The 23,023-nt window shown below is 41.3% G+C and overlaps 2 protein-coding genes and 1 long non-coding RNA gene across 4 annotated transcripts in view; 1 reads left to right on the top strand and 2 right to left on the bottom strand.

Annotated features, from left to right (window-relative positions):
* Positions 1-23,023, bottom strand: part of LOC310766305 — an 818,379-nt gene that overhangs the window by 761,505 nt on the left and 33,851 nt on the right. The gene's annotated exons all lie outside the window — the stretch shown is intronic.
* CHP1 (calcineurin like EF-hand protein 1) lies at positions 1,346-22,958 on the bottom strand. The gene is made up of 7 exons (XM_083621076.1): positions 22,803-22,958; positions 16,037-16,109; positions 9,477-9,557; positions 8,293-8,420; positions 6,929-6,990; positions 3,588-3,710; positions 1,346-2,984 (listed from the first exon to the last, which is right to left on the bottom strand). Exons 1-7 carry the CDS (start codon positions 22,867-22,869, stop codon positions 2,931-2,933), a joined length of 588 nt encoding a protein of 195 aa, XP_083477202.1. The 5' UTR covers positions 22,870-22,958; the 3' UTR covers positions 1,346-2,930.
* EXD1 (exonuclease 3'-5' domain containing 1) overlaps positions 15,180-23,023 on the top strand; it is a 29,979-nt gene continuing 22,135 nt past the window's right edge. Inside the window, exons 1-3 of one of the 2 annotated variants that reach the window (XM_083615051.1) lie at positions 15,180-17,315; positions 17,571-22,279; positions 22,362-22,668. The gene's annotated coding sequence lies outside the window, so the exon portion shown is untranslated. Of the gene's footprint in view, positions 17,316-17,570; positions 22,280-22,361; positions 22,669-23,023 lie in introns of those variants that run through there. The other variant, XM_083615053.1, reaches the window with a different exon arrangement.

A 23,023-nucleotide genomic window follows, 5' to 3' on the forward strand; every position in this document is an offset into this window, starting at 1 on the left:
CAGTACTAATTTAGTAGGTTTATTATGTTTGGATAACATAGCACACCAAAAGGTATGTCATGTTATGCATTCATATTTTGTGTATGGGTGATAACCAACGTTCATCATAATCTTGAGTTGGATCCATCATTTCAATTAACTTACTCTGTCTTTTAGGTGGGATCAAGGCAAACTGAAATTAATATTAGGGAAGCTTCACATTTACAATTATGTATTTTTAATATATAGATTAATACTAACATATATAACAATGGCTTGAGTGTTGTTTTTCTGACAAGACATGCCAGGAAATGAATAGTTGCAGTAACTCCATATTGATATTAGACTTTTTACAGTGCTTTAATGTATTCTTTTTTGTAGACAAATGGGAATTTGCATCCACCGTAACATGAGAATCAACCTTTAGTCCCTTTAGTTAGGAACATGTTAAATGAGTCTTCAGGTTTCTACACTCTACAGTGAATTGTACAGCTACTGAAACCTAAGCAGAACCCATCAAGTTGAGAAGTTTATATGAGTTAAAATGCACAGCTGGACTAACAACAAGAGTTAATACACATTGTTGTTGTTGTTTAGTCGTTTAGTTGTGTCCGACTCTTCGTGACCCCATGGACCAGAGCACGCCAAGCACTCCTGTCTTCCACTGCCTCCCGCAGTTTGGTCAGACTCATGTTTGTAGCATCGAAGACACTATCCAACCATCTCGTCCTCTGTCGTCCCCTTCTCCTTGTAGAATACACATTACCTGGCATGTATTTCATCTCCATTCCCCCTGTTATTTCTAATTTTATTTGAAGTTTTAAAATCTGTTCTATCTTAACATATTCTGAGTAAAAGGCAGGAAACTCCTATTTATTCCCACCATTAAACTGATAAATAGCTAAGCCACAGATATAAGGGCAATAGGACCACACTCTCCTGGCCTAAGACAAAGCAGGAAATTCCAGTTGATATATATTGCTTGTAAAACATTCTAAATGCCTGCAGGTTGAAAATTCAAAGCCATTTAAAACCTGAGTAATGAAAACAAGAGGTGAAATCCAAAGTTGCATGAGCAAACATCTGCTTATGCAGCTGGGTTTCTCTTTGCTCTCCGAAATCTTTTGAAGGTTGCAGGAGCCTGCAGAGCAGGTTTTTTGTTTTGTTTTCCTTTCTTTTGAGCAGGGACGAAAAAGACAAGTCCTGTTGTGCTAGCAGGTGTATGTTGTGCAAGTGGGTTGACGGCACTGGATGTCACCCAATCTCTTAAAAACTAGATTAGTATATGAGAAAATAAAGTCTTTCAGCTGTAGCATTCTACAGGCACCTTGTGTTATTTAAAACCTCCATTCATTAACAGAACACAGTATGTTGAAGGATTTTATTCATGGATAGTTGATGAATATAATAGATCTGACAAGGCACACCTGTGGATTACCGCTATAGCCAAAGGAAGATTGCTTATTTTCAAATAAGCACATTTCAAACAATAAATTTAACAACTTGGTGTTACTTTCATTTTCATTCTCTTTATAAAATTCCTATGTTTACATTGTGATCAAAAATTCTAAAGTGTTTGTAAGCAATCACCCTTTAATCTTGTTCCCATCTTTATAATTTGTCTGAAGAAGGAATAGATTTTCTTCTGCAGTTTTTTTTAAAATGTAAGATAGTGTGCAATTCTTAAGGATCATTGAATTGTGTCCCATTTAAGTAAACTAGATTAACTTGCACTCAATACTTATAGAAATGCTGACATATAGCAGGGGTCAGGAGCATTTGAACACTGATTTTTACCGAAGTATTTTTCTGCATCTTGGAAGCCAACACTGCACAGTTAAAAATGGTTGTCAAAGTTCATTGATAAATCAGTGCAACAGAATTGTTTACTAACAAGCAAAGACAATCCAGCCTGAAAAGATCATCATATTCATTGCTTTTGAGCCCTCAGTTCTGTATTGTGCTGCTTACATCAAAATTCACAATGTTACTTGATCCTTGTGTATGGTTAAAATAAAACTTTCAAAATATAATCTGAAGTAATAAAGGTACACATGTGCTAAGAATTTTCCTAAAACTGTTAGTGTTCCCACATAATTTGTAGGGACACAGTACTACTCAAATCTGGACTTTGACATGCATGTTGGAGACGAAAGGTCCAGTTGGCATAATTGGTATGAAAAGCCTTCCACTATAAGCTGTGCAACAAAAAATATGTATTGCAAACATTCACTGAAAAACAATAAAAGCACAAGAAAGAAATTTGAGTAATTTAAGTATAATGCAAATCAAAATAGTCTACATAAACAAAGCTGGTGGCAGGGGGTGGGCAGCAGAGAGGCAATCAACTTTTTCCAGTTAAGAAACAGCTTGCCATGAAATAGTTTCATTCAAGTACCCAATTACTATGTTTTCAGAACTGCAAGTTACTCTCTTGGCAGGCATCCCACATCTGTGGACAAATTCATAACATTTAACACACTTGCAAGACGAAGCTCCGAAGCCTTAATTCCGAAAACAAAAGCATTGGCCTTGCATTACTTTGTGAAGTTAAGAGTGGCAAACATCTATATTTAAACAAAACCAAGGACAGAAGAAAACAGTTTGTTAACCAGACAAACCGAATAGAGAATACAAATACTACCAAGTCAGATTTTTGTTGTCATAGTTCATAAAACGGTAGAAGATTATAGCAACATGGGAAGAAATAATTTATAACCAGAAAGCAAAGCAAAGAGAAGTGTGAGGAAAAGGCCATTTCAAGGTTCCATTCCAAGCTGCACTGCAGCCACGTTCCTTTGTTCTGATGCAGAAGGAATGTTCACATCGATGGAACAAACTGAGGGGGGTTTGGAGATGTACCTCACACGCACCAGCAGGAATGCTCAGGAGAGGGTAAAACAAACTATATTCCTTAAATATCAGGACAACAAGGAATGGGCCTTGATCCATCAGTGAAGAAATCGAATGCTCATTTTTTGCTCTACATCCACCTTCTCCAAAACCTGCAAAAAAGTAGAATTGTTAACCATTTGTCACAGGAATCGAATTCTATCTCGACATTTAGACTTTAGTCTTGTCTTAGGAAGCCATTCTAGTCAGCTTTCCCACTGCATGTCCTCTTGTGCTGCAGAACCATTTTTTGTAGATCTTGACCTAGAGGTCATCAGTAATATATTTTATGGAAAATGAAAGCTGTACTTAGCAACACTTGCACTTGGAGTTTATTTAATTGCATTTATGGAATTCAAGATGATCCCTGGGCAGTCTATCAAAGCACTGACCAAACTAAATCTAGCTTAATTTCAAAAAAGGCTCCTGTATCATGTACCCACAGACCATGCCTTGGAACAGCATGCAAAACTGTCACACACACAAAATATTTAGAAAAACTAACATGTCTAACAAGAATCATTTAAGCAAGTAAGATAAATTGCAATTGTTATGAAGCTGAAGAGCACACCTCTGCCAATTTATGTTCAGATACGAGAAATAGCAAAATAACTGAAGAAATTATGCACATAAGCCTGCTATTCATTTGATTGCACATCTGATTCGGAAATCCTAGCACTTAATTAGGTTTGCCATAATAAACATTGTTTCCTGACCTTAACAAACTCTGCAAAGGAGATTGCACTGTCACCATCTTGATCAGCCTCCTGGATTGTTCTGTCAGCAATGCTGCCCAACTGTTCATCCGAGATGTTTACGCCAACCATCATCCGCAAAACCTGCAGTATACAGAAACCCCAAAACAATGTAATGTTAGTGTTTAACAAAGAATATGCTGTAAGTGCTAAGAAGGCACCTGTCAGAGCTACCCTAGGTCCCAGCTCACAAAGGACCAACGCTGCTTCGTTGTTAAGTACAAAAGTCTTTATTGAAGTTCAGTTCCACTTCCAAAGCCGCAGCGCGCAGCTCTACGTCTCAACCGTTAGACCGCTGATGCTCCGTCTGAGTCTCCTCCCCCTTGACACCAATTTAAGATTCTAGCCTTGCTCCACCTTTTCCGCTGCTCTTTCCTCCTCTGGGTCCGCCTGCCCGCCGGGGTCTCACCCTCCTCTGACGCTGATTCCCCTGAGCCTTCTCCCTCCCTCCGGCGGGCTTTAGGAGCTGGTTCCCCATCCGGGTCTCCTGCTGTCCCGCGCGCCTGCACATTTGAACTTGGCGCACGCGCCCAGCCAGCAGCTTTCCTCCTGACCGTTTCACTGCTGCTGTCACTGCTTCCCCCTTCGGGGGGGCTAGCTGCAACCGACCCCCCTTCCGTTCCTCCACTCTCCGATGGAGGCGTGGTCAGCCCTGACTCCCTCTCTGGAGGAGACGCTGGCCCTGACACATGTGACTCTTCCCCCCCACTACGCTCTGGTGGGGAAACTGGTCCCGATCCTCCACTGCTGTTTTGGGGTTCCCCTCTGGCTCCTTGTTTCTGGTGCGTCCCCCCTGGGACCCCCCTTGCCCTGACCATCGGCGCCCCCTTCTGGGAATCTTCTGATTCGCTGGAGAAGCTCATGGAATCTCTCGGGCCACTGTCATACTCCCCTACGCTGCCCTCGGATTCTTCCCCTTCGCTCTCCAATTCCTCTCTCCCCATTGCTCCTGCTCCTGATTCCCTGACAGCACCAAACAAGTAAAGCTATTATTTTAAGTCAACCAAGTGAAGTTCCAGGACCAGCCCGATCAGGCAGCTGGTTTTAAATATCACAAAACAGCAGCAATTTTTAATTATTATATTATTGCTCCCAAGGAGAGGTGCTTGGGACATTTCCTGCTTCAGGTGCCAAAATACCTTAGCTGTCCTTGGCTGCTAGGTACTATACACCTTGACTTGTGGCACAAACCACCATTTACTGCACTGCCTCAAATAAAATATATTGAGGCAGTTTAGGGAAACTCTTTCTAGAAATAAGAAGATCAGTCCAGGTTCATTGAATAACATCAAGTGCACCACTTAAAAATACAACTTTCATCTCAAGAATTATCAGACCAGCAAGTTAACAATTTTCAGAAAGTTCTCCGCTTTTTTCTCTGGGCCACCCTTTTAGAGTAAAAATTTGCTCACGCCACACCAAATTTTTTATTGATAAGAAATACAGTGGTGCCCCGCAAGACGAACGCCTCGCAAGACGAAAAACCCGCTAGACGAAAGGGTTTTCCGTTCTGGAGGCGCTTCGCAAAACGAATTTCCCTATGGGCTTCCTTCGCAAGACGAAAGCCCATAGGGAAATCTCCAGGACAGCGGGGAAGCGCAGCGCGTCTTCCCCACTGTCCTCGGACCTCCTCCGAAGGCTGGCGGTGGGGCGGAGAGACCTCCTCCCGCCGCCAGCATTCGGAAGGCTCCTCCGAAGGCTGGCGGTGGGGCGGAGAGACCTCCTCCCGCCGCCAGCCTTCGGAAGGCTGCTCCGAAGGCTGGCGGCGGGAGGAGGTCTCTCCGCCCCACCGGCAGCCTTCGGAAGGCTGCTCCGAAGGCTGGCGGTGGGGCGGAGAGACCTCCTCCCGCCGCCAGCCTTCGGAAGGCTGCTCCGAAGGCTGGCGGTGGGGCGGAGAGACCTCCTCGCGCCGCCAGCCTTCGGAAGGCTCCTCCAAAGGCTGGCGGTGGGGCGGAGAGACCTTCTCCCCGCGCCAGCCTTCGGATGGCTGTCCTGAAGACTTGCGGTGGGAGGAGGGTTTTCCTTCCCACCACCAACATTCAGAATGCTGTTCTGAATGTTGGCGGTGGGGAGGAAAAACCCTCCTCCCACCGCAAGCCCCGGGAACAGAGGATAAGCGCTGCGCGCCTTCCCCTCTGTTCCCGTACCTGTCCTGAAGGCTTGCGGTGGGGAGAAAAGCCCTTCTCCGCACCGCCAGCCTGGCAAGCAGTCTCCATAGGAACGCATTAATTGATTTTCAATGCATTCCTATGGGAAACCGTGCTTCGCAAGACGAAAAACTCGCAAGAAGAAAAAACTTGCGGAACGAATTAATTTCGTCTTGCGAGGTACCACTGTACACCGGAAAGCAAAAAGAAACAACTCCTGGTAGTGCTTGACTTATAACACAGAACACAACTATTTATATAATGTGATTATGGGACATCCAGAAAGTATGAAACAATACAGTAACCCATTGTTACACAAACCAAGTATGGTGGTTCTTTGAATGAGCAGCACATTGGTGTGAAATGCTCAAATCATGCCCACCTTGCTCCTCAGTTTGTCAAACAAACCACACTACTAGCTTAGCTTTATGTGAAATCCAGTACTTGTGGGCTACTTCTCTCTAGAACAACCAGAAGAGCTTCATGATAAGCCTTAACAGTTTGTAACTATGGCATACCATGGTGTGCAAACCTTTAAGTACTTTTTCCAGTGCTACAAGATACTTCACAGGTTATTTCTGGGCTGTTCTGGGCTTCAGCATTTGTAGCAGTGTTTGGGGTTCCCAGAATACCTTTCCCCACCACCGAGAGCACAGCTTTATAGGATTGGGGCTGGCTGCTGGTTTTGAACCAGAGTATATTTTTCATTGTTATAGCTAGTGGCAAGCAGAGTTTAACCTCATGACATACATTGGGTGAGGAATGTTTGGCCTGTGTGCCAATTTGAGTCGCCAAGCCGTTTTTCCAAAACCACACCCATTTGCCCATGAGCTGACATCACTACTGAACAGGGTTTAATCCTGCACTGGCTACACAATCCTGTCCCCAGCATGGAACAGGGTCACACAGCCTAGGCAGACGAGAGGAGATTAAAGATTGAGCAATATCTGTGTGAGTGTGGGGATTTAAAATGGAGGGGAGAGATTCGCAAAGTCTTTTCTTACCTCTGCTGCTACTATAGTTATATTGTTATATAATGGCTATGTATTATAATAATTTAGTATTATCATTCAACCAGACTTTACCTTAGAGGCTAAATAAGAAAGCCATCCAAAAAATTTGCATTAATTTACGGGCTGCAAAAGCTAAACCTACCTGAAGCAGTTCCTCTCGAGAAATCTTGTCATCTTTATCTAGATCATATAGCCGAAAAGCAACTAGAGGAAATAAATTCAAGGTTATTTATTTATATACTGCCCTTCACAGGGTAGTTTACAAATCAAAACACATAACATAATACCCTCTTCTACATAGCTCAGTCCATAGAGCATGAGACCCTTCATCTCAGGGTCATGGGTTTGAGCCCCACACTGGGCAAAAGATTTCTGCACTGCAGGGCATTGGACTATATGACCCTCGCAGTACCTTACAACTGTACAATTCTATGATGAACAAAGAACAAAAAACAATAACCCCTTCCCATGATGAACACATTAAAAAGCCACAGATTGTTGAATCGGTCGTGTTGCTTAGGAACTGCCATAAATGGCAGAATACTGAGTAAAAATACAAAAGAAAAGAAAAAGTAAACAAACTGTCACATTTTGGTAGGGAATTTCTGGATAAGGGAAAAAACGATATACAGAGGAATCCTTGCTTACGCAGGGCTTCTGCTCTGGGACACTTGCCAGTATGTTCCAGCCTGCTCCACCCCCTTGGGCCCCCCAAAAAGGCATGTGTGTGTCAGCAGTCGCACCCATGCAGATTATGTGCGAATGGGGAGGTGCCTGTACTAAAAATATTTATGCTTAAATTCTTGGATTTTTCTTTTTCTTTGACTAGTTACTGATACATGCTAGCACATTAAACAGATTTCTTTTTCCTATCACGCAGTAATTTATAGAATGCTTATATAGAATGTCCTATATTTACCAGGAGTCACGGAAAGTCATCCTGCTTCTACAGTTTTACCAATAATTTAAGATTTGTTGAGTATCTTATGTAAATCTAAGAATATTATAAAGTAAAATGTGGAGTCATGGAAGATAAAAATATTCTGATGATTCATTTAAAGTAGCACCATCAATTTGCACAGCGTTTTACAAATACAATTATTTTAGTACCATGTACTTGGGCTTGGTTATAGGCTTTGTTACATTAGGCTGTGCCCAACAGATTTCCAGGCACACAATGGAATTTCCTGTTCCTCTCCTGTCCCTGTGCACCCTCAAAAACAGTTGGGGGAGCATTGAGGGACCATCCAGAGTAGATTTTGGGAGTGTGCAGAAGGAGGAAAGAAAATGGAAATTCCGTTGGATGGCTGGGCTACAACTCCCATCAGCCACAGCCAGACAAAAATCCACTTTCGCTGAAATAACTTTCTACTCTTACTTCCATAAGAGTTGTATCCAGATTTAAACTAAGTTTAAAAGAAGAGGGACATATTCCAAGCTGCAGGATTACAAAGAAGAATACAAAGCAGTACAATTAGCCTGAATGTCCAATTAAAAATGTCTTACAGTACAATTTGTTGCTCCGACTATTAAGTGGTTCTGGCCCATTCTGGTCTTTGCTTTTCTCATTATCCTCAATGGGTCGGAAGTGTGCCAAAGTCCTCATGAATCCACGAAAATTCACCTGGTCTTCTCTATACCAGAGAAGATACACACAATCTATTACATTTTGCAAATCCATCAAGCAATATACTTCAAACAAGAATATCCAAACAAATTTACCAGAGTTTGGAGAATGCAGTTTCATATTTTGCTGTTATTTTTCTATAATTGTTCCATGTACACTGTTTTGGTCTCTCTTCTCAGCTGTTATTTTATTTTGCTTTTTAACTGAACGTTATTGAGCTACCATCTCAAAACTGTAACTTAAACTATAAAAATTAGTCAGCCTTCAACAATTACCAACCATCCCAGATCCTTAGATTAGTAGGGGAGGTGCTTCTTACTATTTTTGCTGGCTGTTGTTGGCAGTTGTACATTGACGTGGGATAGAATTCTCTATGTTGTGGCTCCTCAACTGAGAAGTTCTCTCCCCCTGGAGGCATGGATGGGCCCTACAGTATTGGGCTTCTTACACCAGGTACTCACTCATCTGTTCACACAGGCATTTGGAGATATGCTGCTATTCAAAGTCTCAGTGCAATTTGCTGCTCCAAACTTAACTATGTTTTTCCTTCTGAAAAATTGGCTGATGTTGTAGCCTTGCAGCTCTGCGCTCCTTTGAAATGTGCTCTCCCTACCTCTTGTTGATGTAGGAGGGAAAGGTTGGTGGAACTTCTTTGTTACTGAGCAGAGGTGCTTGCCTCTACCCAATCAGCAGGGGGAAGGATCCTGGCAATTACAACAGCCAAAAATTTCAGACTCCTGCTTAGAGCATCAACTGAAAAGTAGTCAAGGTTTTACTTCTCAGCTAGTGAAGTGGATTTGGGAACTGAAGTAGATATTTTTGGTGCCATTTGATAAATGTGGCAGAATATAAACGGAACTAAAGTGTCTAACAAATACCTAATATTAATAAAGCTTTACTTTGAATAGTTAGTAACTGACACTCCAGTCCCCAATATTGTATCTGAAGTCCAGCAGATTGTTTTACGGTGTCAAGAATAGAATATAAGAATCCACATCCTAAATTAATCCTACGAGCACTTCACACCAAGCAACTTATTAAGAAAAAACACTGTGCAACTTACCCTTCTGGAAAAAAGGCATTGATAATCCGGTCCCCCAGTGGGTTGATGGCAAGTTCTGGAATGCGTTGGAAATCTTCACGGCTACAATTTCAATGAAATCTACATCAGTCCTTTAATAGAATAAGATCTCTGAACACCCATGTTAAACATTCATTTTTTATAATAGGGCTGATTGAAATTTATGGTTCAGATATCACACAACAGCTATGAGGGGTTTTTTAAAGTTTTTTTTTAAAAAAGTAAAGATCCAGTACGTTAAGCTCATTGATCATGAAAATAGTAAACCTCAGATCAAGAAAATGAGTTTTGTGCTGCGTACTTTTGTATTTTCAGTTCATAACACCTATCACCAATAGAAAAATCCCAATTGTGTAGTATTAATGTACAGCTATATAATTTTTTAAAAAGAAGGTAAAGGACTCCTGGACAGTTAAGTCCAGTAAAATGCAACTATGGGGTGTGGCGCTCATCTCACTTCAGGCTGAGGAATCCAGTGTTTGTCCACCGACAGCTTTCAGGGTCATGTGGCCAACATGACTAAACCATTTCTGGTGCAACGGAACACCGTGACGGAGGCAAATGCACACGGAAACATCGTTTACCTTCGCGCCACAGTGGTACCTATTTATCTACTTGCACTAGTGTGCTTTTGAAGTGCTAGGTTGGCAGAAGCTGGAACAGAGCAACTGAACAATACTTTGCAGATAATTTGCAAGCGTCTTCAGCTTTGTTTGCGCTCCCTCCTCCAGATAAGAAAGGACCAAAAGCCCTGCCCAAACAGCTTCACCTGCATCTTTCCACTTAGAGGTCAACTAATTATGCAAAGCCTGGAGGGACATCCCACGGCTAGACAATCAAAGAGGCAAAGTGAACAAATAACTGGTAAGCACTTTTCTTCCTTCCCTAACCAGTGAAAAAAAGGGGGCAACAGTTTTTTTCTTTCTTTTCTGGTGGCGTTTATGTTGTTGGTTCTCCCTAAATAGCTTTCCTCCATATTAAAAAGGAAGGGTGGTTTTTTTTATAATTTAAAGGAGACTATCTTTTTGCTTGCTTGCCCTCCCTACCTCCCTTTGATAAAAAGGGAGAGATTGGTGGGATGAGGGCTTTTGGGGAGAACGGAAGGGAGAAGATTTAGCTGGCTGTCTTATGCTGAAATGGGAGATTGGGTACTGTATGAGAATGATGGGGAGGGTGTTTTTCAGTAAGTAGTGAAAGCAAATGTGTGTCTACTCACAAGCAAGCCCTACTGGATTCAATGGGGCTTACTCCAAGGAAAGTAGAAGCTACTTTAGTTGAAATCAGTGGGGCTTATGCATGCAGAGATTCCACTTAGACCTTTGAGTGGGGAAGCAGATGTCATGGGGAGGTACGATGGGACCCTCTGCTGTTGTGGGGAAGCGTGGCACACCCTCCACTGCTGCAAGGAGGTATGGTGATACCTTCTGCCCCTGTGGGGAGGCCCAGCAAGGCTCTCCGCCACCACAGATACATATGATATATCAAGATATCATGATATTTAGCTGGTGATATTACCATAATGTTGAAAACCAGCTATCACCCAGCCCTACTCACCACTGCTGTGTGGATTCGAACCACCAACCTTCCAACTGGCAAGCCCAAGAGGCTCAGTAGTTTAGATCAGTCATCCCTGACCACTGGTCTTGCTTGCTAGGGATGGTGGGAGTTGGAGTCCAAAAACAGCTGGAGACCCAAGATTGGGAAACACTGGTTTAGACCACAGCATCACCCACGTCCCTGTACAGCTATATATAACCATCCTGAAAAAAGGCTGCCACTCAGGGCTGTGTTATGTATATCAAAATGTGTATCAGTTTAATTCCTGAGGCAGGTAACCAGGGCAAGCAATAGTTAACTTATTTTGTTTGGGTAATTTATCTGACACCAGCTTAACCTTGGCTGCTGAATGTCAGCCAGAAGAGGAACTTTTTACAGCTGTTCTGAAAGTGCTCAGGCTTACTCTGATAGATATCTAGGTGAAGGTTCATCTCCTCTCAAGGACATGGGAAGCAGTCAGCAAGAATGACTTTATGTATCTTTGTTTGGATTTGGCACACAGATGACATGGTCAAAGCACTGCTCTTAGTTAATCTTAGCTGTCATGATGATATAAAAGTAGGTGTATGGTTTATTTAAGATCACCCGTCTCCTCCCAAGTTTACATCACCCACATCTATCTAGCAACTAAGACCATATCCTATGCACTACTATGGGACTTGCTTACCAGTCAATATACACTGGATACTCTATCCTACTTATGATTTTTCAGTATCTACAGTATGCAACAATAAAATAAATATATCCATTTGTACTTGCTGGATATATTCAGCATCTAATAGGAGTTTAAACTACTTAGATTCATTATTTAGTCATGATAGTGTTCTTTAGGCAATCATATTCATAGTACCTGGACACTATATATTGTTTGGAAGTATTATATATATTTTTTCTTTTGCTTGAGTCAACCCACCTGATGTGATGCCCTTCATAATTACCCTTTGATTCACTATGATCTGTCCACTTTTGTACTCCATGGTTCAAAAACTATAATCAAGGGTTGCTGAAATAGTGGGTTGAATTAAAAGCAATACATTTCCTATATTTACCACTTTGTACCAAAGCTTGCAGTGTAGAAAGAGATCACTAGAATCCCCTCATTTTAAGAATGTTAACACCATGAATGGCCTCTGGAATGTGACAGAAGTCTGAAGTATTTTTTGCCCATAAAACTCAAAGGAGAAACCCCTCGACAATAAAATACGTATATGCAGAATCTGTTGTGTTGATCCTACAGTAGGCTTGAATCAATATGACTCCAGCTACAGCCTTGATTTCATGGAATACTAACCTCTTAAGCATCATCTTCCATGTACATCTAGGCACTGTCAAGTGGCTCTTTCACCTTATATTTCAATAAAATAAATTCTATTTCTCAGTTCACATAGCAATTGTTCTTTCTTTATGCAGCCATAGCTGCCAGTTCCAATTTGCAACAGGGAATTATTAGCTACGGAAAATAACTCTTCCAAAGCAGATGCATTGTCCCTTGGGAAGAATGGAATAGCAAGTCCACTGTTCACACCGCTATTCATTCAGGAGTGACCCAGTGGGCAAATTCAATGCTAATGGCCCTCGAGGCCTTTCTAAAATCTGTAAAGTCTTGTTTACAGACAGCCTCAGAGGAGAGTAAAAAGCAATGGGGCAGAGAGAGTATCATCTCTGCTTCTGCCCCAGCCACTATGAATTAGCATATCCCACAAATTGTTTTCACCTATACATAAGTTACAGAATATCCAAATTCACTATGCCAGTGGCTCCCAATTAGTGGTTTGCAGACCCCGGGGGGCCATGTATCCCACCCAGGGGGTCCGTTGCACTATTCACATAACAAAAACTACCATAGAGATATGAAAATATTCAAAAGTAGGGAGTCCATGGCTTAGCTTTTAAAAAACATGTGTCTGCAGTACAGTATTTAGCTAATTGGGAACCTCTGTACTTCAGAAAATTTAAGCCTGCAACAACCTTTGAGGCTGGGTTTTTTGTTTAGTTTTTAAAGAATCAAGTAAGGTGATTCTGTTTGCAGTTGATAATTAGAGCCAAGCAAGACTTTGAGCCAAACCAGATGTGACCCAGTAAATCTGAATAAGATTTTTCACTTCTCTCATATTTTAAAGGCAACTGGGGGTGCAAAATAATTTGGATAGGGACTGGGGTGCTGGGGGAAGTGTTGTTATTAAATAATAATTTTACCTTGTGCCATTTTCCTGATTTAAACAGCACTCAACTTTAAATTGCTATTTGCCCAGAAGGGGAAAAACAGCAATTTCCAATGAAACATTTAAACTGGAGAAATTGCAGTGGGGGGAAAGTTAACTTGCCCCCCACCCCAAGTACTCCACCTCCCCTTGGGTCCAAACAGTGTGACAGATATATGAAAAGCAGCAAATCTCCTGTTACATGTATGTGTCAGACTCTCCAGTGTTCTAAAAACATACCCTCCCTGTTTTTAAAGTTTCAGCTTCTGAAATCTGAATGCATCAGCTTCTAATTTCTATATTTTATGGCTTAGCTTAAGGTTAAACATTAACCAACTGTAACTACTGAATTTAAAATCTATTACTGTCATTGCTACCAGCCATTGCGCTTATGAAGGGGACATTATCCAAGTAAGAACACTAACTGGAAAACACTACACACATCATAAAAGTAAATGAATACTGAAAAGCAAGCTGTCCCTTTTTTTTTTTTTAAGCAAAACCCACTTCACCTGGCTTAGACTGGAACTTACAGGAAATATTTTCTTCTGTTCACATGCCATAGGAGCACTATCCAACAGGATCTACCCATGAATTAATGTATTTTTGAAACCTACTTGCATGCTTTCATTGTGCTTATTCTGAATCACAGAAATCCAAACATCTCCTACTCAATAAGTCGCTCTGCCAAACCATATACTTTACATATATTGCAGCTTATTTATAGAGTGGGGCATGCCTTCAGCAACACTTCCACTTTCTGTAATGTCTGAACAGAGAGAATGCACCACAGAACTAGCTCGTGTTTGTACTACTGCTTCATTTTTATTTCAGTTTGACTTTTCCATCTTACTTTACAGTACCATCAATACTTATTCAAACATTTCATCATAAGAGAAAGTGACAAAAAGTCAAGTTTATGAAGTAATGAGTTGTCCTGCCTTGCTCAGTTGACATAAAAGTATACGGTTAATACTGTTATCAGCATTGCAATCTATTTACAAAGAGGGTTTTTTTAATTCTAAAATTTATTGTTTCTAGACTTTTCTGTACTTCCATCTTCAACAGCAAACTAAGTTGCTCCTAAGATTGTATCTACTTCCAAATCCTCTTCACTTCATAATCCTCTCTTGTTTAGGGCAAGAGATTAATTAACTCCAACTATAGGAGCCATATATTTTGTTGGATTTAAGGGAGGATTTGTCAGCATGCTGGCTTGAGAAATGGGTCTGGTCAGTGCCTAGATGTGTAATTGCCCAAGAACCACATATACACTGCCTTTGGTTCCATGACAGCAGAAAGGCAGGATATAAATGTAAGAACTAGTGGGTTTCAGTTTATAAAGAACACTGTTTTCAAATTAATATCTACATCAATATGGTATAGGCTATAAGAATGGCATTTTAGCCATTCTGAAGAGTCCATAAGTTTGAGAAATAGCAGTCTGCCCTGAAATCAGTCAGGGATTCAAAGCCACACTGCAATTTGAACTTTTATTCCTACAGCCACTCCCAAATTAACCAACTCACTAGAAATTTTGCACGTCCGTACTTAACATGAATTATCTTTTATCTTGCTTAAACTGTTTTGGCTCAAAATATAGGGAAGACAACTTGGCAGGAGGTAACAAAAATGATCTACCCTGTATTCGGAGCTGAAACAGTTTAAGTACTGTAGCACCTTAAAGATTAGAAGATTTATCATTAAGGCACAATGAAGTGGGCTCTTGTCTACAAACACTTACACTGCAAGAAAACTGTTAAGCCTTGATGGTGTCACATGATTCCTCCTTGTTTTTATATGCTGTGTAGGCCAGATATGTGTTTCTTACAAATTTGGAAAATGATTTATGGAGGGTGGGAAAAGTAATAAATGTTCTCCCATATGGAAGTGGAGGTTTATTTTCTGTTCTTATTTTCATCATATATTTTGTTTTTTATTTTGTAATTTTATGTTGTGAACCACCCTGAGATCTACGGGTATAGGACGGTATACAAATTTTAACAACAATAACTACTTTGCTGTTCTCAATTCTGCTCCTCAGCACCTTTTAAATGGTGCTGCCTTGAAAGCTTTGCTGAAATGCAGGGAAAAGTTTTTTAAGGAAATGCTATACTTCTACTGTGATGTGCATTGTTACACATGCAGCTCATTTCTCATCTCCACCAATATTACCCAATGATGTATATGATTATGACAATTATGACAAGGCTTGGTGTTCTAAATTCGACTATGTGTTACTGGCCCCTCTCTTTTGTTCCTTAGAACACAGCTTCAGACATGCATTTTGGAGGAAGGGGAGGTTGAAAATGGGACCCTTGTACAAAGGCTCCTCACACAATTTAGAACCCAGGGTTTGGGATTGCAAAGGGGAAATTCTATGTACGTAGTAGACCTTCCTCCCAGCATATACAGGGCAGGGGGCTGAACTGGCAGGTAATGCAACAGTGAGAGTAATTGCCGTAAGTGCAGTCCCATTGTCCCTCACATGATTGTAACTGCATGAAGCATAAAACCTGAACAGGGATTATGGGTTGCACCCAATACACTCAAACAACAGGAATTCTCTGGTTCCTCCTTCCCCCACTGCATCCCAATGTGTGTCCCAAATAGCCTTCTGGGGATCAGAGGACTGTCAGGAAATGCATGGAATGGGAGGAAGAGGGCTGCAGCTAGAGGGGGTAAATCAAGGGAAACTGGGCAGAGGCAGTGAGCAAGTTAATACAGTAAGGCATTAAGCAAAAGAGGTGGTCAGTACAATGAAGTTTGCTAAAGAGTACCTACCTAAGAGTGCCATTCTCTCCTTTGTCTAGGCTGGTAAACCGACTGTACAGACGAGTAATCTGACTGTGGGAAACTGAAGCAAAAATAAATTAAAACTTACAATTGAACAGGAACATTTTAAAATTAATTAATCCACACTACTCAATACAGAGTAAGAGTAATTTCATTACATTTCAGGGGTCAGGACATTGATTTTGCTGGATGTTTACATTTTAAAATGACCTCCATTCAGATTTTAAGTCCTATTACCCCTCTATTGGTAAAACATTTCACTCCTTTATTAGTAAAACCAGGGCTTTTTTTCAGCTGGAACTCGCTGCAATTTAGTTCTGCCACCTCTCAGATGGGCGCCATTGCCATTCTAAGACAACGAGGGAGCCATTCATGGCGAGTTCCAGTACCTCTTTCTAGACAAATAGCATTTGGTAAAACATTTCACTAAACAGACATGTCTTAAGAAGAGGTATGACATAGGTAAATTTATTACAGCCTTGCAAGAAAGTCCACAAAACATTTCCAAGGTTGCATGCCCACTTATGTCTAGTGGCCTGTAGCTAACAAATACAGTAGGCCTGCAGGTGAGGAACAGATATATTTTCCTCTCCCATCAGACTACCACATTTTTTTGTTGGTTGTAGATGAAAGTGCTTCACTTTTTCTGTGACCTGCACAGAAACCAAGTGGACAATCTGTCCTTCCTTCACCAGCTCACCAGGATGGATTCCATACACTTGTTTGCAACCAATTCCTTGTCACCTATGGCAACCAGGCAAAGGCCAACTACAAGGCTGAAGTACTAACTAGTCCACTGACTTGGCTAAGAGGGAAGCCTGTTCCTAGTCTCTCTTTAAATTCATACAGTTCTGCAGCCCTAGGCTACCTCAGCCTCTGGATAAAATCTAGTTTCCTTTCCAGCTGAAAGTAGTTTAAAGTTTAAACCACTCAGCTGCCAACACTGCAAAAAACTCCATTAAAGCAATTCCAAATGGTTTTAAAGCATGCTAAATTGAGGAAGGAACAACCTTGTTAATTCCACAGAACACAAATCAACTTGATCTCTCTTTCAAAAGCTGTTCCCCAGGGCTCTGATAAAAGAGTACGAATACAGTATTCTAAATTTTCTGATCTATCATACTGGTTTCAGTGACTAGCTTTACCTAGCAAAAAATACTGTAGATGCCAGGTTTCAATGAAAATATGGCACATCCTCTCCTCCCTACCAATAGCCTTTTAAGTTGCTAAGGTAGATCTCCCTGGCTACAAAGCTCTCCCTGAAATAGTTACAGATAGGTAGCCGTGTTGGTCTGCCATAGTCAAAACAAAAAAAAATTTTTCCTTCCAGTAGCACCTTAAAGACCAACTAAGTTAGTTCTTGGTATGAGCTTTCGTGTGCATGCACACTTCTTCAGATACACTGGAAGCAGTGTATCTGAAGAAGTGTGCATGCACACGAAAGCTCATACCAAGAACTAACTTAGTTGGTCTTTAAGGTGCTACTGGAAGGAAAAAAATTTTTTTGTTCTCCCTGAAATAGTTATTTTTAATTTTGATGAGTAAATTTGCAGGGTCCATTTGCATTATTCCCCAGCAAACTATAACTTTAAAACAAGAGTGTGTCTGAAACTTTAAGCAGCTAAGGTTACAAGACTAGGTTTGTCTTTTTCTCTTGATATTAACTAAGGAAACATCTGAAAAAGTGTTATGAAATGCAAACATTCCAGGCAGAAAGTTTTAAAAAATTATTGATACACATAATCTGGATATTGTTCTTGTCTGACTAACAATCACCACCATGTAATTTACATTTCAAAGTCCAAGTGCAGTGGCCTATTTGCCAAATAGCTGAAAGAACCATTTTAATATTACACATGGTATTCATAGTTTTGTCATACATTTTTTTTGTAATTATATGCAAAGCCACATATTTTTACTTTATTTGCAATAAGACTCTTCTTTATAAGTTAACGGACATGGGGCTTTATGACACACAGTATGTAAGCCACATTTAATTAAGTGTTTGACAGCAAGTTGGGGGTTTCCGACATTGAGATGAGCTTGCAAAAACTCTTATTACAAAAACTGATGGTGTAATTAATTATGAGTGGGATCTAACTGGTGGCCTTGCACTCAGGCTTTTGATTCAGTGAACACCTCTGTTAATGGAAGCGGAAGGAATAAGAATAATAATAATGGGGACGCGGGTGGTGCTGTGGGTTAAACCACAGAGCCTAGGATTTGCCAATCAGAAGGTCGGTGGTTCGAATCCCCACGACAGAGTGAGCTCCCATTGCTCGGTCCCTGCTCCTGCCAACCTAGCAGTTCGAAAGCACGTCAAAGTGCAAGTAGATAAATAGGTACCGCTGTGGCGGGAAGGTAAACGGCGTTTCCATGCGCTGCTCTGGTTTGCCAGAAGCGGCTTAGTCATGTTGGCTACATGACCCGGAAGCTGTACGCCGGCTCCCTCGGCCAGTAAAGCGAGATGAGCGCCACAACCCCAGAGTCGGTCACAACTGGACCTAATGGTCAGGGGTCCCTTTACCTTTACTTTTTAATAATAATAATAATTTATTATTTATACCCCGCCCATCTGGCTGGGCTTCCCCAGCCACTCTGGGCGGCTTCCAAAAAAAAATATTAAAATACTGTAATACATCAAACATTAAAAGCTTCCCTAAACAGGGCTGCCTTCCCAATGTGGGCTTTCCCAGACAGTCCCCCAATCGTCTACCCTTTTCAAAAGGGTCCCCAAACCCTGGAGCCAATTTTTGGGGACACTGGGGGCTGCAGCAAGCAACCAGCTTTCGTCCATTAGCAGAGGCATTCAACTGATCAAATACCTATCCATGGGCACAAAGATACCAACTGGATTGACCCCATGAATTTGACAATTATGATAAACAGCTACCTGATCTGTTTCTTAAATAAGCCTTGAGACAGTAGTGGGATTATTAACTGAAACGTATACTTCACCAAAACAAAAACATAAATTTTTGCATAAATTATATGCAATGAGATTGCCATCTCTAACTTCTCTTGCCAGAGCAATAGCTGTGCTAGTCTCTTGCAACGAAGACTGTTGTGGTACCTTAAGGACTTGTAGCATAAGCTTCCATGGACTTTTCCATTTGATGCTGTATCTGCTCAAGTAGACTGTAGTCCAAACAATTGCTTGTGCACAATGAATTTTTTAACAATGTTGTTTTTTGTAATGAATCTTGCTTACAATGAAAAATAGAATCACTGAATAAAGCATAAAATAGAAACACTTATATGCACATTAAAGTTTCTGATTTATAATGTATTTATGTGTAGCCTTGCCAAGACCATAACTCGTCTACAGTCTTCATGAAGTGTGATCTCAACTACAGCAAGGGCCTAATCTCAAAAAATATCAAATTTAGCCAATGCCAAAGCCTGACTTTGAAAAGCACACAATTAACATAATACACTTTGATGTAGTCTCTGCAGTCATTGTGTATCTTAGCAAGTACATGAAAAATGTCCCATAGCAAGACACACACCTGTAGCTGGCATTAGGAACTGCAGGTGTTAAGGATGAATGACTCCCAATCAGCACCTCACATAACTGCCCTTTCATTAAAACAAGGAACATAAGCATATGATAGACATAAGCTATCCTTAGAAACTGTTTCACAGCAATAGTATCTGGAATGCAAACTTTTGTAGAAATTGCTGCTCTGACAAGCTGCCAAGATCATTTTCTATGATGGCTCATTCCTCTATAGTTGGCTAAAAAGGTGCTACATAATTTCCAATTTTGATTCAGATTATTCAGTTGATGTCTCAATTCCAGTCTTCTGACCTTTTCTTAAATGTTTAGTGATCCAGACATTTACTGAATAAACAGTATTCGGGTACTGTTTCTGCTTCGCCAGCAAATTTACTATTTTGGCTCATTTTTAAAAGCCTTCGCATTTCATACTAATATATAAGTAAATGTGTATGTGATGTCCATACAATATTGTTGCTGCTGCTAACATCTTTCTCAAAAATATGCTGATCTGAGAATGTTGTGCTAGTTTCTTTTACCATAAGCCACATACATACATCCAACAAGAAAATGTAAAAAGCAGGGATGCTTTTTGCTAGCCCCAAACCACTACTGAACATAAACCATTGGGCTGCTTCTATACGCCTTATGCTCCCGCTAATAATTCTATTTATTAAGGGTCAAATAATTGCATAACATAAAATTTAGCTTCCCGAGAATAAAGCACTACTCAGAATAGTTGTATTAACCCAGGGGTAGGCAACCTAAGGTCCGTGGGCCGGATGCGGCCCAATCGCCTTTGGACAGTCCAGGAATCAGCGTGTTTTTATGTGAGTAGATTGTGTGCTTTTATTTAAAATGCATCTCTGGGTTATTTGTGAGGCATAGGAATTTGTTCATTCACCCCCCCTAAAAAAAAATATAGTCCGGCCCACCACATAGTCTGAGGGACGGTGGACTGGCTCACGGCTGAAAAAGGTTGCCGACCCCTATATTAAACTGATAGCACTATGACGACAAAATCTAATTGAATTTGTTTTTCTTAGTGCCAAGTTTGTACCATTGAACCAGTAATAAAAAAAATCAGTAGCTACTAGAGCATTAAACTATGTAATATAGCATGTATCATAAGCAGCAATAATTAGTGACTGTAGCTTTTGCTTAGTTTCCTTTAGAATTCCTCCTTACTGTGTTACTCTCAGTAAGCCTATCTGTATAGACATGCTATATCCCTATGGTAAATACAGTAGTTGCTTACATACACAAAGTAATTATTGGAAATAATATATTAATAGCTTCTTTCATTGCAATTAAACAATTGAAAAAGGTGAGATCTATCATGCAATAAGGCAGTAATCCACAGATCACCTGGCACTACCAGGAACTGCATGTTGGCAATTTAGAAAATGGAATGTCCTGACTGAACTTTTGTACTTTCACGTTTCCTATTTTTTCAAGCGAACTAACTACATGCTACATACTAGGAATCAAATATCTGTAGATGGATATATTGTCATTTGCTACTAGTCAAAACAGTAGACGGGATTTGCTAATACAGAACTGGGGTAGGAAAAATAATAGTCATCTGTAACTAGTCTGTAGCTATAACCTAATAGCACATTTGTTTTCTGTTGTATTTTTGCCCACTATATAACATTCTGTTGGGCTATGGGAGATGTACATTACTAAGCCATGGAGCCATCAAGAGGCCTTAGGCAAGTTGCTATCTGAGCCTCAGAAAACAAGCTGTAAAATGAGAATTCCAACGATATAATGTGGGTGTTCATCTTTGTAATAAGATAAAGGCTGTAATATGTTTTACATCAAAAGTGCCCTAAATAAAGTTGTGCTAAAGACTATCAGAACTGCTTACACAATTGCTTCAGGGTGTCTCATGGAAAGGAATTTATAAATGAAATAAAAAATGTTAACTAGTCCTTTGAATGCTCCAGTGCATGTCAAGAGGAAATGCATTATCCATCTATACACAAATAATGTGCCACCAATGTGCATGGCACTTAGATTCATAGAAATGCAGGAGGGGCACCTTCAACACTTTGAAAGAAAATCTAGAATGCAGCAAGCAACACTTGATACAGGTTGGAGCATTCACAACACAAAGAGGCTTAATTTAAGCTAGCACTTGTCCTGAATGCCTACCTCAGGAACAAGCGTAGCACTTGTAATTAAGAGGGCCTGTGTAGAGTTATTTTCCCTTCTCTACTCTGCTACCAAACTCAGCCACAACTCACATGGAAAGAGCTCCTACAAGGGCTTTACACTCACCATAATTATATGGGGCAAATTAAGCAGAATAATGATTTTTAAAATCACTAAGGCAGGATAAAGTACGACAAAAATGCTCATCCAACCCATTGTCAGGTTGAGCATTTGACTTTAAAACAACACATAGCAAACTGATGTTGGAACCATTTCGAAAGTTCAGATGTTGCCGATTCATCAAGAGGAGGGCAACTCACAGTAGTCAGAAGTCAAAAAAAACACACGCCTCTCTTCTCTTACAGGCTACCACACACACAAGGTATCAAGATACTTCGGTCGGAATAGCATCGACGCCTATGTGCCAAGTTTATCAGGTCGGTAACTATAGGCTGCGCCTCATGCAGCATACATTGTACCAGAACAGTGAAGAATTTGGCAGCCGGGCAACTTGAAGAGGAAGAAGATACGTATTTGGGAACATGACCTTTCTCGTCACGCGGCAAAAGAAGGTATTTCTTTTTATATGATTTTTTTAAATTTATGTTTTTGTAAAACTTCAATAAATATATTTAAAAAAAGAAGAAGAAGAAGGTAACCAGAGGCAACAGAATGTGGGGCTCCTGTACTTTTACGGGGTGCGCAGGAGGAGGAATGTCGGCAGGTGCCACTTCTCACTCCCGAGTCCTGTGACAGGATAAGCGGCACCTGCCGAAGTTCCTTTCCCTTCCCACACAGCTTCCCGGGCTGCGGGCGACCCCGACTCAGGGCAAGCCACAGGCGCCTCAGTCAAGGGTCACCCAATGCCGCCGAAAAAGGCTCCCAGGTATATCGGCGGGGAATGGCGGTTGACAAGTAGCGACGCCTCTTCCCTCAGCCCGGACACCTTCGGCCCTGGAAGGTGAAAAACCGCAGGTGGCTCGCTCGTCCGCCCGCCCGCCCGCCCCGCGTTACGAGACCGTGAATGGGTGTCGGCCGCAGAAAGCAAGGCCAGCCCAGCGCCCCCGGTCTCCAGCTGCTTCTCTCGGTACTCACAGCCTGTCTCCTTCTTGATCTCCTCAATCTCCTCGTCCCGAAGCAGCGTGGAAGCCCGGGAGCCCATCGCGGCTGCTGCCTCACGGCCGGACAACCGCCTCGACGAAGCACCAGAGGGACTGCTCTTGGCCTAAGGCCGGCGGTCCTCCGTGCGGCGAGTCGGCCAGCCAATCAGCCGCGCAGACGCTGCGCCAGCGACCGAGATTGCGAGGGACACAGAG

Source organism: Podarcis filfolensis (assembly GCF_964270895.1).
Source record: "Podarcis filfolensis genome assembly, chromosome: 1".
Taxonomy (NCBI): Eukaryota; Metazoa; Chordata; class Lepidosauria; order Squamata; family Lacertidae; genus Podarcis; species Podarcis filfolensis.